The sequence below is a fragment of the Diadema setosum genome, chromosome 11, assembly GCF_964275005.1.
Source record: "Diadema setosum chromosome 11, eeDiaSeto1, whole genome shotgun sequence".
Classification (NCBI taxonomy): Eukaryota; Metazoa; Echinodermata; class Echinoidea; order Diadematoida; family Diadematidae; genus Diadema; species Diadema setosum.
The window spans coordinates 37,258,261-37,272,550 of NC_092695.1; the positions used below are offsets into that span (position 1 = coordinate 37,258,261).

The 14,290-nt window shown below is 38.7% G+C and overlaps 1 protein-coding gene across 1 annotated transcript in view; it reads left to right on the forward strand.

Moving 5' to 3' along the window:
• LOC140235472 (relaxin receptor 1-like) overlaps positions 1-14,290 on the forward strand; it is a 156,093-nt gene that overhangs the window by 92,776 nt on the left and 49,027 nt on the right. Inside the window, exon 2 of the mRNA XM_072315499.1 lies at positions 8,507-8,665. Coding sequence (XP_072171600.1) covers positions 8,507-8,665 — 159 coding nt within the window. The remainder of the gene's footprint in view (positions 1-8,506; positions 8,666-14,290) is intronic.

Here is a 14,290-nt window from a genome sequence, read left to right on the forward strand (position 1 = left end):
GCGGCAAAGTCGTCTGTACCCAGATGTCCGCTAGAGAGGCTGTGAGGAATCTATGGTTTAAGCTTATTTCAGCGGTCATTCTTCAATAAGGTTTATCCCTGTCAAACCTCGCAATCCCCAATATCTCATAGCTATAAACGAAGTTCACACGTGGATTTGCGTTAACGGGAATGCGGGCGTTATTAAGCTGTTGTTGAATAATATTTTGTAAAAGTCGTTGACGAGAGCAAGTTGATGAAAATCTTTTGCGTCTGCTTGCCGTAATACTCCATATATCACTCAGACTAAAATAAAAATCATCTAATTTAGGATCCGTTCACATAAATGAAGACTTGTCACTGACCATTCTACGACCTGAGCAAGAACGGGTCGGACTTGGTTCACCTCCCTGTTGTGAGAGATTGTAAACGTTTTTTTTTTTTTTTGTTTTTTTTTGTTTTTTGGTCTGAAATTGGGAAATCGTTGTAGGCGTTCGACGGCCGATCGGAATCCTCTTTTCGTAGGCTGGAGGTTCCTTATGCTGCATCGAAAACCGGTCGACGATTAGTCACCTACTTTTAAGACCCTTCATTAATAGCTGGCCCTTAACATGAAGGTTTGCGGTCGGGAACCAGTCGATGACAAATTAAAGATTGCTACCTAACCATTTGCCAAGATGTCACCGACCAGAAAAGAATGATCACTACTTCTAATGGTATGACCGTTTGTAATGGCTCCTGGATACGCGAGTCAGTACACTCTGCTTTACTTTGCACAGTCTTAACTTTTGTACACTTTGAACTAGCAGAACAAAACAGTCCACACCCCTAATCCCATATATGTATATATATATATATATATATATATATATATATATATATATATATATATATATATGTATATATATTTATATATACATAATGTGTGTGTGTGTGTGTGTGTGTTTATCGTGTCTATGACACCAATTTTACAATTCGTAACAAGAAGATGATAGGCAAACAGTTCAGCTATAAAAGCACATTCGTGCAACTATGTAGGACCTATATAGACTATATATATATATATATATATATATATATATATATATATATATCTACAACCAAAAATCTACCACTTCATTGAACTTTAATTTAAAAATTGCATAATTCAGAATTCAACATGTAGTGTCTCATGTTACTTCAGTATAACATTGTTATAATCCAACAAAATTGGGAGCAGGTGCCAGTTTCGCCATGTCGTTCTATGTACTATTCTTTTGAAACTCCCAAAATATCATAGCACCTCTCCTGATACACGTATATCAGAACGCAAAAACAATTACCACTTGAACATTTCCTATCATATCAACACTCAAATAGTATATTCATTTATAAAGGTAAACTTGAGCAGCGGGAGTGAAGGGAAAACCCCGTGATCAGGAGCTGTCTGCGTAGGTATTAACAGCTTATGGGAATACTGATGCTTTCAAGCAATCTTTTATTTGTACCCTCTAGAAATCTTTAAATGGTTACGGAGCGCAGTACGAGCATCAGCAACCCACCGGCGACCGATTGCTAGTCTTCGTGAAATTACCAAACAGTTGCCGACGATTCGCTTGTCTTCCTGAGGAAAATTGCCGAATCACCATCATAGGATTTTTCTTTTCTTGATTAAACATTTGGAGAATTTTGAGGTTTGGTCCCCAAAGGGTTGCTGATTGCCATTGCTATTTTTTGAATGCTGTGTGTTGGCAACCAGTCTTTGCGTGTATATTGACCCATCTTGAAAGCATCAACATCACGTAGGCCGGCTCAACGATTATATGACAAGCCTTTTTAATGCTTATTCGCGTTTTATGGAATCAATAATCAGAGTTCCTAATTCCAAGGAATGACCATATAGACAACCGTGCAACTCCAGATGAAAAGAGAAACAAAACTCCACCTGCGTAATCCACAGAAATCCATAAAAACGGCACAGAAATCCATAAAAACGGGATGCGTTTTAACGGATTGCAGCCCATGCGAATGTTTTCCAGAGAAATATTAGGGAGCTTTAGATTTTGACGCGCGGACGCATGAGAGGACGAGTGCGTCGGACGTTCTCCTCTCCCTTGCGTCGTGCTGAAAAGTAGCTTTAGATTACGCTGGGACGCAACCATGGCGCCTCCATTGATCGATGCATGAAGTAGCTCTCTACGTCGCAAATTGTGCGGACGTAAAAAAAGCCAACAAAGCGTAGTAAAAAACTCAGACGACGCAAGCTAAAAATAGATCAACTTGATGAGCGCTTCTGCGCATGCTCAGAACATTTTTTTTTCCTCTGAACGTCCCCGTCGCGAAAATCTAAAGCTCCCTACTATCTGTTGAAGGATATCAATCCGTCTGATATCTATATCCCGGATATTGTTCCCCAGAATACATAGGCTCTAATACAAGGCATTCGTCCTCTAGTCGATCTTATACAGGAGATTGTTGGATGTTTTGAAAGAACTACAGCAAACACGCCGGAGAATGAAAACAGAAGAAAGTTAAGTGTCTGACAATCGCACTGTTGTGATCATCCGATCCGTATTAATCTCAGTCTCTGAGACTACGGATAACATATTTGTTTTCCCTCAATATTCTGTGCCCAAAATTTAATCGTGCAATATTCTCTTGGGTAAACCTAAGTATAGCTTTACGTCCGAGGTAAAAGTTGTAACGTTTTCTGATCATGGAGGAAATAACAGTCTAATAATAGCGTACTTACCTATTCATTGCATGGAAGCGTGAAAAAATAATCATTTAGAAATTAACTTTAGTATCTATGGCCTGATATGACAGTGTGCTCCCACTGTATTGTTTAAACTTCCACGTCGACAAACCTAAAAAGTCAAGGGACCATGCAGTGATATCATGTGGGTCAGTGAGCGCCAACCCGCCATGCCAACGATAACTCCTCCCCCGCCCCATCCCTCCGCCCGCCTCGTTCGGAAACCTACTTGACCAATCGACCTGCAAATCATCAGCTGACATCTGTTGAGGCCACTGCGCTGAAAATATACAGCACACTCTGTAATACGAGCACAGATACAAGATCCTTTATTTGTGAGGTTTACGCTTCCGATTGAACTTCGCTGCATGTCGCTTGGCAGTCAGATATGTTTACACTTTGACACCGGAATCGGAAGCCATATCGAATGCGATCTCGCCATTACGAAATGGACTCGGATATATGGGTCTGCCCCGACTCAGCACAGGCTGGCATGCTGGCAGACTGTGAAGCAGAGAAAATGTAGAACATCTGCCTTAAATTTTGTTGACTTCTGCCTTTGACGTCTAAGCTACGTGTTGCGGAGCAAAATCGACCAATATAGGGGGTTACTTTAACAACCTTCTAGTTCAAGCTGAACTATCGCATTAGACACACTTCGGGTGTTGCATTTGATACTAGTCCTGTCATGTAACGATATCCTTTAATCATCAAAATAACGGATGAGATGACTTTAACACAGATTTAGCGTGTATCGAAGCCCATTCCCTCTCTACTAGCCAAAAAGAAAAAGAAAAAGAAAGAAAGCGCTGAGAATGTGCGGTTATCAATTTACCAAACTCCCATCCCAAACTGTGTCAATTTGCTCTCTTATGTTATAGGACAGTTTTATATCACTGAGTCACCTTCCTTAGATAAAGGTCGAACTTTTGATGCGTCTCTTTCGTGCGCTGACCTTTATCCCAGGAACACGAAATGTACACTCAGTTTCAAAGATAATGATACAACCGACCATTTTTTGCCAAATGGAAAATCTGAAGTCCGGAACTGAAATGTCAGACCAACTGTCTGTGGTGTGATTTATTCTTATCGCATAGATTTGTCGTCGACTTGACAGTTTTCCTTGTCTGTGTTTGAATGTTTCGCATTAGCTGGCCTCTCGTTTCCATTTGTGTTTCAATCATGTTTTGTCGTATGCACCTGCCCGGACACTTATAACACAATGAGTAGTTTTTTAGAACTTTTGTGCGACGATAATGGTCTTCTAATATCTAGAGTAACCACTTCAGTGTTGTACCAGAGGGCCCCGCCATTATCATTACCCTAGTCTTGTCATATACCCTTTTATACACATGGGTCGGAGGGACGTGGTGGGTAAAGACATCTTGTCCAAGGACGTAAGCACTGGTATCGAACTCGAGTTCTTCGATTAGGAGCCAGGTAGGAGTATTATCCAACATGCCACATGCAGCGCCCCAAAGCCTGTGTTTATTAACTTTCCCATGTTTGAAACACGTTTCAATACCCACTATCAAAGCGCGTTTACAAACGCCTTTCGGATCGCGTTTCTCGAGTTGTTGCATTTATCAACTCTGTCATGAGTCGATTGAGAGACCTTGTCACTGCGCAGCTCCATTGCGCAGTTTGATTCACGGAGCGGAGATGTGTAGGTGGCAGTGATTGGCATGGGCAGGTCAGAGCTATAAACGCATTTCAAAACGACTTTGCGTTTAACAACTCTACAGAAACGCGTTTCTGACTCGTTTGCGATCACACTTTATTCGGCGCTTCAAAATCGCATTTCTAACCCCATAATCAAAACAGCTTTACGTTTATCAATTGCCCAAAACTCCCTGAAAGTTGTTTGGAAACCTTAATTCTGCACCAGAAGTGAGTTGATAAACGAACCCACTTGATGGACTCAAGGATGGCGAAATACACACTCCTCGAGCAACATACAAGATGGAACCAAAAAAAAAAAAAAAAAATAGTGACCTGAGATCGAAGGAGAACAAGAAACAACAAAGGACAATAAAGATGATACACCTTTCATCATCTCATGGTTGCACCCGTGAAGTTAGAACTTTGATATATAAGCATTAGATTCATCATCTACGCCAAACTGATTTCGTCAAAACGAGCCGAGGAACAACTAATGTAGTATCAGCACATGGAACTAAAGTTCCAGGCCTCATAACTCTGAACTCATTTTTGCGACGTTGAATTGAGAATCTGATTGTATATCTATTGACACACAAATAAATTATAATTACAAAACATATCATGCTGTGTATAATAACAACGTATGCGTGTGCCCCTTTCTTGTGCCCTGTTCTTGGTTTCCAATAAAGTTTATTAAGCGCATGTATACTACTTCATCCAGTGCGGGCGTGAGGCATAATCACTGATTTCTCCAATTTGCGCCAAAAAACGTGAAGGCACAGTGTCTTGCCTCTCTATTTACACGGTACGATGGAAGGGAGTAGCGTCTCATTTATAAACGAACGTCTAAACCTATTACATCTCATTCAACACGCATGATAAACTTCATAGATATTGTACTTTACGAGGGCCGAGGCACCTCATTTTCTTCCGTATCAGTTCCATTCATTAACAACCCAGAAGAGAATTGGGATGCGGTGGTTCACAGGTCGCCGGTAGTAGACATAGTTAATGTGTCTACCCGCGTTTAGCAGCTCTGGTGTTACCACTCGAAAACATGCCAATAGGCAATATTCACACATATCAAGCTTCCAATTCTGTATAGCCAGGCAATGAGTGAAAATAGCAACCAACAAAACATACGCTTTCGCTCCTCACGCACACTTTTACACGCAATAATTACTTTCTTTTGACATACAGCTTTCATGAAGACAAGGGTATATCAAACTGAAAGATGCACTAACGAATATTGCAGTAATTAATCATTTACAACAATACATGTTTTTTTTTATAGACTACACAAACATTGCACCAATGTCAACATGCGGGCTGGCGCAACACCTTGCTCTTTACATGAGTAACAAAAAGGCCAGGGGATGATACGAGAAGGTCATCACAAAATAATACAGATAGAAAAGAGAGAATGATAGTGGGAGAGAGGTGTTTGTATCAATACTCCGGAGCATCTATTTATAAGCCTTTTCAAGGTAGCATCTAACAACTTTCATAATGTTCATTGCCAACACGCCCTCCTGTAACCACGAGCTATAATCATCGGCATGGTGGACAGAGAGACTGTAATGAAAACCGCTTGGTGCCTATCGATGCTGGCTCGCGCATCATTAGCAGCTGACATTCAAGGTAACACCTTTCATCGACAGGATGGAAATAACCTTTTTTTTTGAAGTTGATGCACTGACTTTGGCCCGTTTCAAAACTGCGCGAAAATATAATCTCTTCACATTGAAATGTGCATTGGTAGCGGGTTTAAATATGTAAAGTATATACATAAAACAGATATCACATACGTTTAATAATTGAATCTCCAAAATTCTCATCAATAAATCAAATGCATGAAACGCATTAATTAACACGTTATACACTGTATTAATTCACCATGGGTACCGCCATGAATTTTAATAGAAACTACATCTCCCGGGCGGGGTGGGGGTGGGCGGGGTGGGGGTGGGTGTGGGGGGGGGGGGTATGTGTGAATCTCTTGCATGTTGATTTACACAATGTATTGAAACGCTTGTTGAAGTTTCCAATCGATGGAAAAACGTATACCTTAATACAGTTAGGGACATGTAGATGACCGAATAGATATTAAGTATTTAATGCAATCAGCCTAAGATATGGAACTAGAATTTATCATATTCAGGAGCGCTGCTGGTCTCTTTTTAGGTATAGCCCTCTTGTCATTGAGAGTTCGTTGGGATTTGTGTTAAAAGAACTGTATTCCGAGATTGAAATCAAAATGTAGAAAATGCAGATGGATTCTAACACTACTTGTGAGAGGAGATGTCAAATCGGACTCCACCCCACCCCCATCCAACCGGCCTCTGAAGAGATCTAGCAACTTATCATTGCGCGTCTGCCTCCGACCCAATCGACCCGGGTTCGAACCCGTGTCTGGACTGAGCAATGTTGTGTGTAACCATACCGTCCCCCTCTAGCAAGAGGCAAAACTCTCTGTCCCTCTGATAGGACATAAAATGGAGGTTCCGTGTGCAAGTGACAGAGTCACATCTCATGCATGTAAAAGATCCCGCTTCATTCATTCATCGCAAAGAGCAGGGTGTTTAACCCGGTGAAGTGATCACGCCTTACATCAAACTGGACCCCATAGAAGACCAGCTTAGCATAGCTGAATATGGGCTATCCAGCCATCTTCTCAGATGGAAAATGAACAAACAAACAAACAAAACACACAGACACACACAGACAAACACACGCACACACTTTTATTTTTGCTTTTGTTTTTTATAATCTTTATTTGATTTCTATAATTTCACATGACAAAACATTCATCCGGAATGTATGCACACATTACAGAATCAACAATGATTGATCGATGAAAAAAAAAAATCAATCGGTGCGTGACCCGAAAGACATAACATACAGCTGACATTTGTACACAAACTTACACGTAACCACACAAAAGAAAAAATACCTTCCCTACCTACCATCTTATCCGTTACCCCATGCATACACACACGCACTCACACACACATACATACACACACACACACACACACACACACATACACACATAGACATACACAAGTCGTTTGATTTAGATCAGGATACTATGCGAATTGGGCTCGTACAAGGAGTCGACGATGCCGAAGAAATGGACTTCCGAATGATTTTCAGACTTTTACATTTGAACAACTATAAATTAGTTATACCGAGTACAGAGTTTCAGGATTTATAGTGATTGGAATGAGGAATAAGAAGGTTTTCAAAATTTACAACAAATTGCAATGAACAAGGATGATGACATAGCAGCCTCACCATAAGAATGCATGAATTTGGGCTCAAGGGAGCAGAACAAAAGAAGATGGCATGCATACATTCTACACAGGTGAACTTGTTAAGCAAGTGGTATTGTAATGGAATAACACTGCTACATTTCTGAAATATGTGAGGCTCCTATGTCATCAAGACTGTTCAGTGTAATTTGTTTAAGATATTTCAGAGTATTGGTTTCTCTGCTCAAGGACCACAATAAATTCCACAAATGTATACATGGAGCTGTCGATTTATTGTACTACATAATGTGAAATTACGAAAATCGTCTAGAATGCCCCTTTAAAGGGAGGGAGAGATGGAGTTAGTGACGTCAGTAGTCACTACCGAAATATGTGTTCATGGCCGGGCAAATCACATTGCAAGAAATTAAAAGGCAAGCGCACACACACACACATACACTCACACCATGTATTCATTTTTTTTTTTTTACTTGATACTTGTTAGACAAAACAGTTGTTTATTCCACAACAATTTGATATGACCTACAATTCCTGCTGGAAGGGTTAAATCTTGTAGAGGCTGCCCATTAAATATAGGGGGTACATTTTGACATTAAAATGCAAGGTATTGCACACTCTGTTTGCTGACTTGTTGCCATAAATATTATTTCAGATAAGGTGAATAGGCGATTTTCATTTCATTTCTTCACAACAAATTTGAACCTTCACGTACCTTCACGGATTGTTGCGCTATAGAAATGTACACTTTTATCATCATTGTTGTCATTATTTCTCTAAAAAAATGTGTCCGTTGATTATGTCGACTGTTGAGAGGCGGAAATAATACACTTTCACATATTTCATCTGTTTTCTTCCAGCTCTGATTATCGTGGGCGTTTACGGGCAGGTTCATGAAAAGCTCCAGACTTGCGAACCTGGGTTCTTCCCATGCGGCAACCTGACCCAGTGTGTGGCACAGGAGTTTCAGTGTGATGACGTGGACCACTGCCCCAATGCTGCGGACGAAAAGAATTGCGGTAAGGGACAAAATTGAGAACTTTGCTGGCTCAGAACACCGTCATCTACGATTGACCAAAGTATCGTAACTCATTTCATAACAATATAATAACAGCTACAACTTCGAACTCTTTTAAGAATAAAATAATTTTTTTTTCTATTGAACCCTAATAATATACAACCTAATTAGTTTCGTTTCACCATCCCAATCAAGTCATCATTTCTGTCAAAGATTAAACAATTGCATATAGATTATTTATTATTAGAGTAAAATAATCTGTCAAACAAGTCCTCCTCAGATGTTCCAGTCATCATGCTTATTGTACCATAGTATATACGGTTGTGTCTCTTCTCTCCTTTTATATCCGCTCTTTTGCATTCTTCCTGGTATATGTACACAATTCTTTGCAGTAAATTCAATCCAGGTTGTATTTTATCATTACTCTTACATCATGGAATCCAGTTTGCTTGAGTCCACGATGGCACGTATTGTAGTTTCATTTTGTTCATTTTTTTTCCTCTTCCTAAACTTGATCTCATGTCAGTTGACATTGGTTCCTTTGATTTTGTTTTATATCTGTTTGTAGTTTCATTAATTCTTTATTCGTTCTCTTATTTATTTTCTGAGGGTCCCATATCGTACAAGCTTTGCTTTTTAGTGAGACACTCCATTTTCATGCCCATCCTTATTTAATTTGTACTATGCATATGCAAATTTCACGTCTTTGAGGATGTCCTTGAGGCCTTTCCTTGTCATCTTCTGTTACTCGATGCATGGATCACTGCAATTTTTGGCGTAATCATCACCATACTTAATATTATAAATTATCTTACATCGTGTGTCTTTCAACTGTCAATATCGCCTATTATGAAGATTCAGTCTGTTCACCAACTGTCATTGTTGTCCATCATCAATCCATATCTGATCTTGATAAATTTGCTCTCAAAGTCATAGCACACACCTTCGGTAACAGTCTTCTTCCTTGTTATGAGTGAAATTGGTGGAGTAACTCTGACAGGTACATCTCGTAAATCTCTTTTGTAATAATTATATTTGCGATTTAAAGCTGGAACCTCACCTAAAAAAGCGACAAAACAAAACAAAATAAAAACCAGAAAATACAACTAAAATCACCCCCTCCTCACTTCCTCAAATGATGATTATCTTCAAGGAATTCGTTTCCCTTCTAGATTAGTAACCCTTTCTAATGAGAGGAGAAAATATAACAGAATAATGATAACAGAGCAGAAAGATCCTTTTCCAGATTACGGTTGTAATTCATATTTTCAGACAATCTTAGTGGCTAACCATGAGTTGTTATGGTTTAAATTTAATGCTCCTTTTTTTTTTTTTAAGAAATAGAGTTTTCAAAGCAATTGAGTGAATATCATTTTTTTTTTTCTGCGAATGGTCAGGTTGTTAAATGTGCAGTGACGTACCAGATGGAAATATATGAATGTATAGGATATCATACAGAGTACTTTGTGTGAAATCTTTTCGCAGGAGTATGTGGCTGTGATTTGATAACTAGATAAAGGAAAAGAAAATGCGCATTCGGTATCAAACATTTTCATCACAGTTGTGCGCCTTCCTAATGTTTTCATTACACCATAATCTAGTTGCAAGTGAAGTAAAGCTCTTTGTTTAAAAAATAGAAGCGTGAAGTGAAACATCACTGTAATTTGAAATGACATTACTTCTTCATGTAATTTCCATGCTAATGTGCTCTTCAGAGTAACATTGGAAGAACGTATTCTACTTTAATGGAGTATTAGAGGTATAAATTTTCATCTTTTATGTTTTACGAGCTATCGTAATATGTATGCAAGAGATTATTATTATCATTTATTTCAGTTTTATTTCCACAGGGTAGTCTCATCAAGACCAGCAGGTCCTGCTCTTCCAGAGAGCCCTGCCCATGATAAAAATACATAAACATTCATCGTAACACAAAGTTAACCTTCATACATTATTGAACAGTAAAACATTAAAATCTACACACATGAATACTTATCATAATACAGACAATCAAAATGAAATAAAATCATCTCAATAGATATATTTCTTTACATAGAATAAAAGTGAAATAACCCATCCCCCTCCCCCCCAACAAAAACTAATAATTACAAGATGACAAGTGTTGCACCAGTCCTCCGAAAGCGAATGTATTAGCCTACAATATTCAGTGAGCAAAAGCATAATCATGATAATGGCTCGCAGCATCATTTAATATGGCATACTGGACATATTCAATGTCGCACACTACACTCTTTGCAGAACGTTCAAAGAGGTATCATGGAATCGATACAGCGCTGTACAGAGACACAGCACTGTTCTCTCCTATCCCTGGTGATATCAAAGGGACATATCAGACGATTTACATAATTTCACATCAAAGTAGTAAATAAATCGATAAAGCCATGTCCAGATTTGTGGAATTCATTGTGGTCATTGAGCAGAGAGACCCATACTCTGACAAACCCAAAACAAATTACACTGAACAAGGATGATGACATCGCAGGCTCATATTATTATGTTATCATTCAAATAATGCAGCAGTGTAATTCCATTACAATACTGCTGGCTTTAAAACTTCACCTGTGTAGAATTTACGCATGTTTTCATCTTTTGTTCTGCTTCCTTCAGCCTCAATTTATACATTTTTATGTGAAGCTGCTATGTCATCATCCTTGTTCATTGTGATTTGTGATGAATTTTGAAATCCCAACCACTTATCCTGACCACTATAAATTCTGAAACTCTGTACCCAATATAACCTCTTTGTAGATGTTAAAATGCAAAAGTCTGAAAATCATTCGGAAGTCTCTTTTAACTTTATCTACCTTGGAAACCAAAAGCAGAGATGAACTAAAAAAAAAAAAAACTTCTTGCATGTCACAATCAGCCTTATCTTCATTATGTTTGCTACACACACCATTTGTAGCTATGACAATGTGACTTAGTGCGGCACAAGTCAATTACTTAACTTCAAAAGACAGTGCCCAGTTGATCTACTGGAAGCTAAAGAGAATTCCAGCAATTAAATTGCTATTTTGAATGCTACTCAGCTCACTAGTTGAAAAGGACATTATGTTTGCGAAAATTTCGCATATTATGAAACCTTTAAGCATCATTAACATAGTAGCTCATAAACGCACAACGCCAGAAACTGACGGCGACGGTTATTGCAACGTGACACTGCAGTCTCTTTCTTCATGGTGTGTCTTCATTGTAATTGCTTTTGGACAGAATTGTGTTTTTCTTGAAAGCTTTTCCTTTCATCAATTCATCATTGTCCTCAAATGTCGCATTAATTGATGAGTTTTCATTGAATTTGAAACCCTATCTTTCAAAATGTCTGTGAAAAGGAATTACATTAACGAAAAAAAAAAGGACGGGGTATCTTGCCTGCATTTATCTATAAACTGTCTGAGGTATAATAATCACCATTCCACACGCTTTGGGGCATTTTACAGCAACAGCTAAACGGAACCGATTTTTAATTCGTGGTTAAAAAGGTCGATTTAAAACGAAAAAAGGAGAACAAATGGGCGATTCAAACCGCGTTTGAGCCATTTTAGATGTCTATAATATAACAATTTGATTCTCATGTATACAAACCTTCATCGGTTATTGTTTTCCTCAAGTTTTTTTTTTTTCTATAGACATGAGAGAGTTTAATCCGAACTCACTGGTTTTGAAATGGATGTAAAAAAATGATTCAACTTGACACACGTATAATAATGTGGTCTGTATGTTTCGGGTTATTAGCGAGCTTTGATAAGCCAGTTCGGAATTCGCTCATCCATTGTCATGGGCACACTGGTAAGAATGACCTTTGTTTCTTTGTTTGTTTTTTTCTCAGTGGGTTAGGGGCACTTCACACGTTTTCAGAGCGGCATAATGCATTTTTATAAGCATTAAGTAACAGTTTCTAAGATTTATCAATCCTGTTCAAACAAAGAACTGGCGTATATAGAACAGACAGCGATGAAACGCGACTCCAGTTAGGCAAAAATGATGTTTTGCACATGCCATTGCATGCCCGCGACAGCCCATGTTTCCATTCTTTTCGTTCGCGTAGCAGATCTAAAGCTAGCTATTGTTATAAAGTTTTAGCTGAATCGCGAAGGGAAAACCAATTTTGATATGCATATACCAAATGGGCCTGCCTCCTGCAATGATAAACTCGTATCTTAAATGAGTCAGTCAAAATCAAACGAAAAAGGTAGCTATTTATTGTTATCTTTATAGTGGCGTTTGCTAGCTTCAGGGTACCCTGGTACTTTGCATCAAACAAGATTTCTCAAACGAATTAAGCGCAAGAATAAGAATCCGAGGAAAGCGCCTATTTTAATCTCCAGCACATACTTTGCTGGACTTTGTTGCCTATCCTCCAAACTCAATGGACAAACAGTCATACCGAAATGTCATCAAGACCTGGAGATCGCGGGTGTTCCTCGTCTCCTTATGTTTACTATCCTGGTAAAATGCTCACGAGCACATTTTTTTTTTAATTTCTCTTATTTAGGACTTCAACTCAAATAATCCTCGAAAAGTCCCATCGGGTGGCTCTCGCTTTCAATTCCACTTCATTCCACAGGCAACCCTTAATATGCGAATACGGATGAGTCCATGAATTGGATTGACGAAACCCGTGTAGTGTAAACATTACAACCTCCCTCGACCTGCCTTTGTACATACCTTACTATAAATATCATCCCTTCATCCTTCAAAACGAATGAAAAATGAAAACAGAGATGCAATCTTAAAGACGGACTGTTTCTAGACCTGAAAGAGACTAGAAAATGAATTTCATAACAAAAGGTAATCATTATTCTAACAGGCAAAGATTGCACATCAATTTTAGGTGCCCGTGATATCACCAAACGTTTCTCATGTGTACAAACCTTCATCGTTGTTTCTCCCAAGCCTTTAGAGTTGAATCAGAAATCACTAATTCGATATGGATATAAAAGTTTGATACGACTTAAGACAGAAAGCAACGCAATAATTATGAGTGTTTCCACGATTAATTTTGTCACAGAGGTAGAGCTTAGGAGGCATGGCAAAGCCTGAGGGAGCCCACTTCAACCACACATATTATACCACAAAATGGGGTCTTCTGACAACAATGGCGGTCTTCAAGTTTGCGGTTTTCAATATTCTTATACAACCTGCGCATTAGGAGCAGATATAACAATGCCACAAAAAGGTGGACTATTTTTAGAACGTCTTTTACGAGGGATTGTTATATCTAAAAGGGATCAGTGATATGTCTTTGCTTTTATCCTTGTAATGTCGAGAATGATACAAATGTTATAAAGTATGCTTATTACATGTGAAATCGCGTATCGATATATAATCCCTTTTGTATTTTATTTGTGACCTTCTTTTGCTACTCAAGGTTACCCAAAACGAGAAGCTCTTGATCGCCCCCATCTCTCTCTCTCTCTCTCTCTCTCTCTCTAGATATGATTTCGTTAAGGGTATGCCAGTTTGTTTCGTACTAAATTTCTTTTCAGTGCTACACTGTTCGTAATGCTTCTTGTCTACCTTAATTACAAGCAACGAACATCATTTTTTTTTCTAGCTAAGAAATGCATGTCACAAAATAGCACGTACCATCTTAAATTTGGAATGC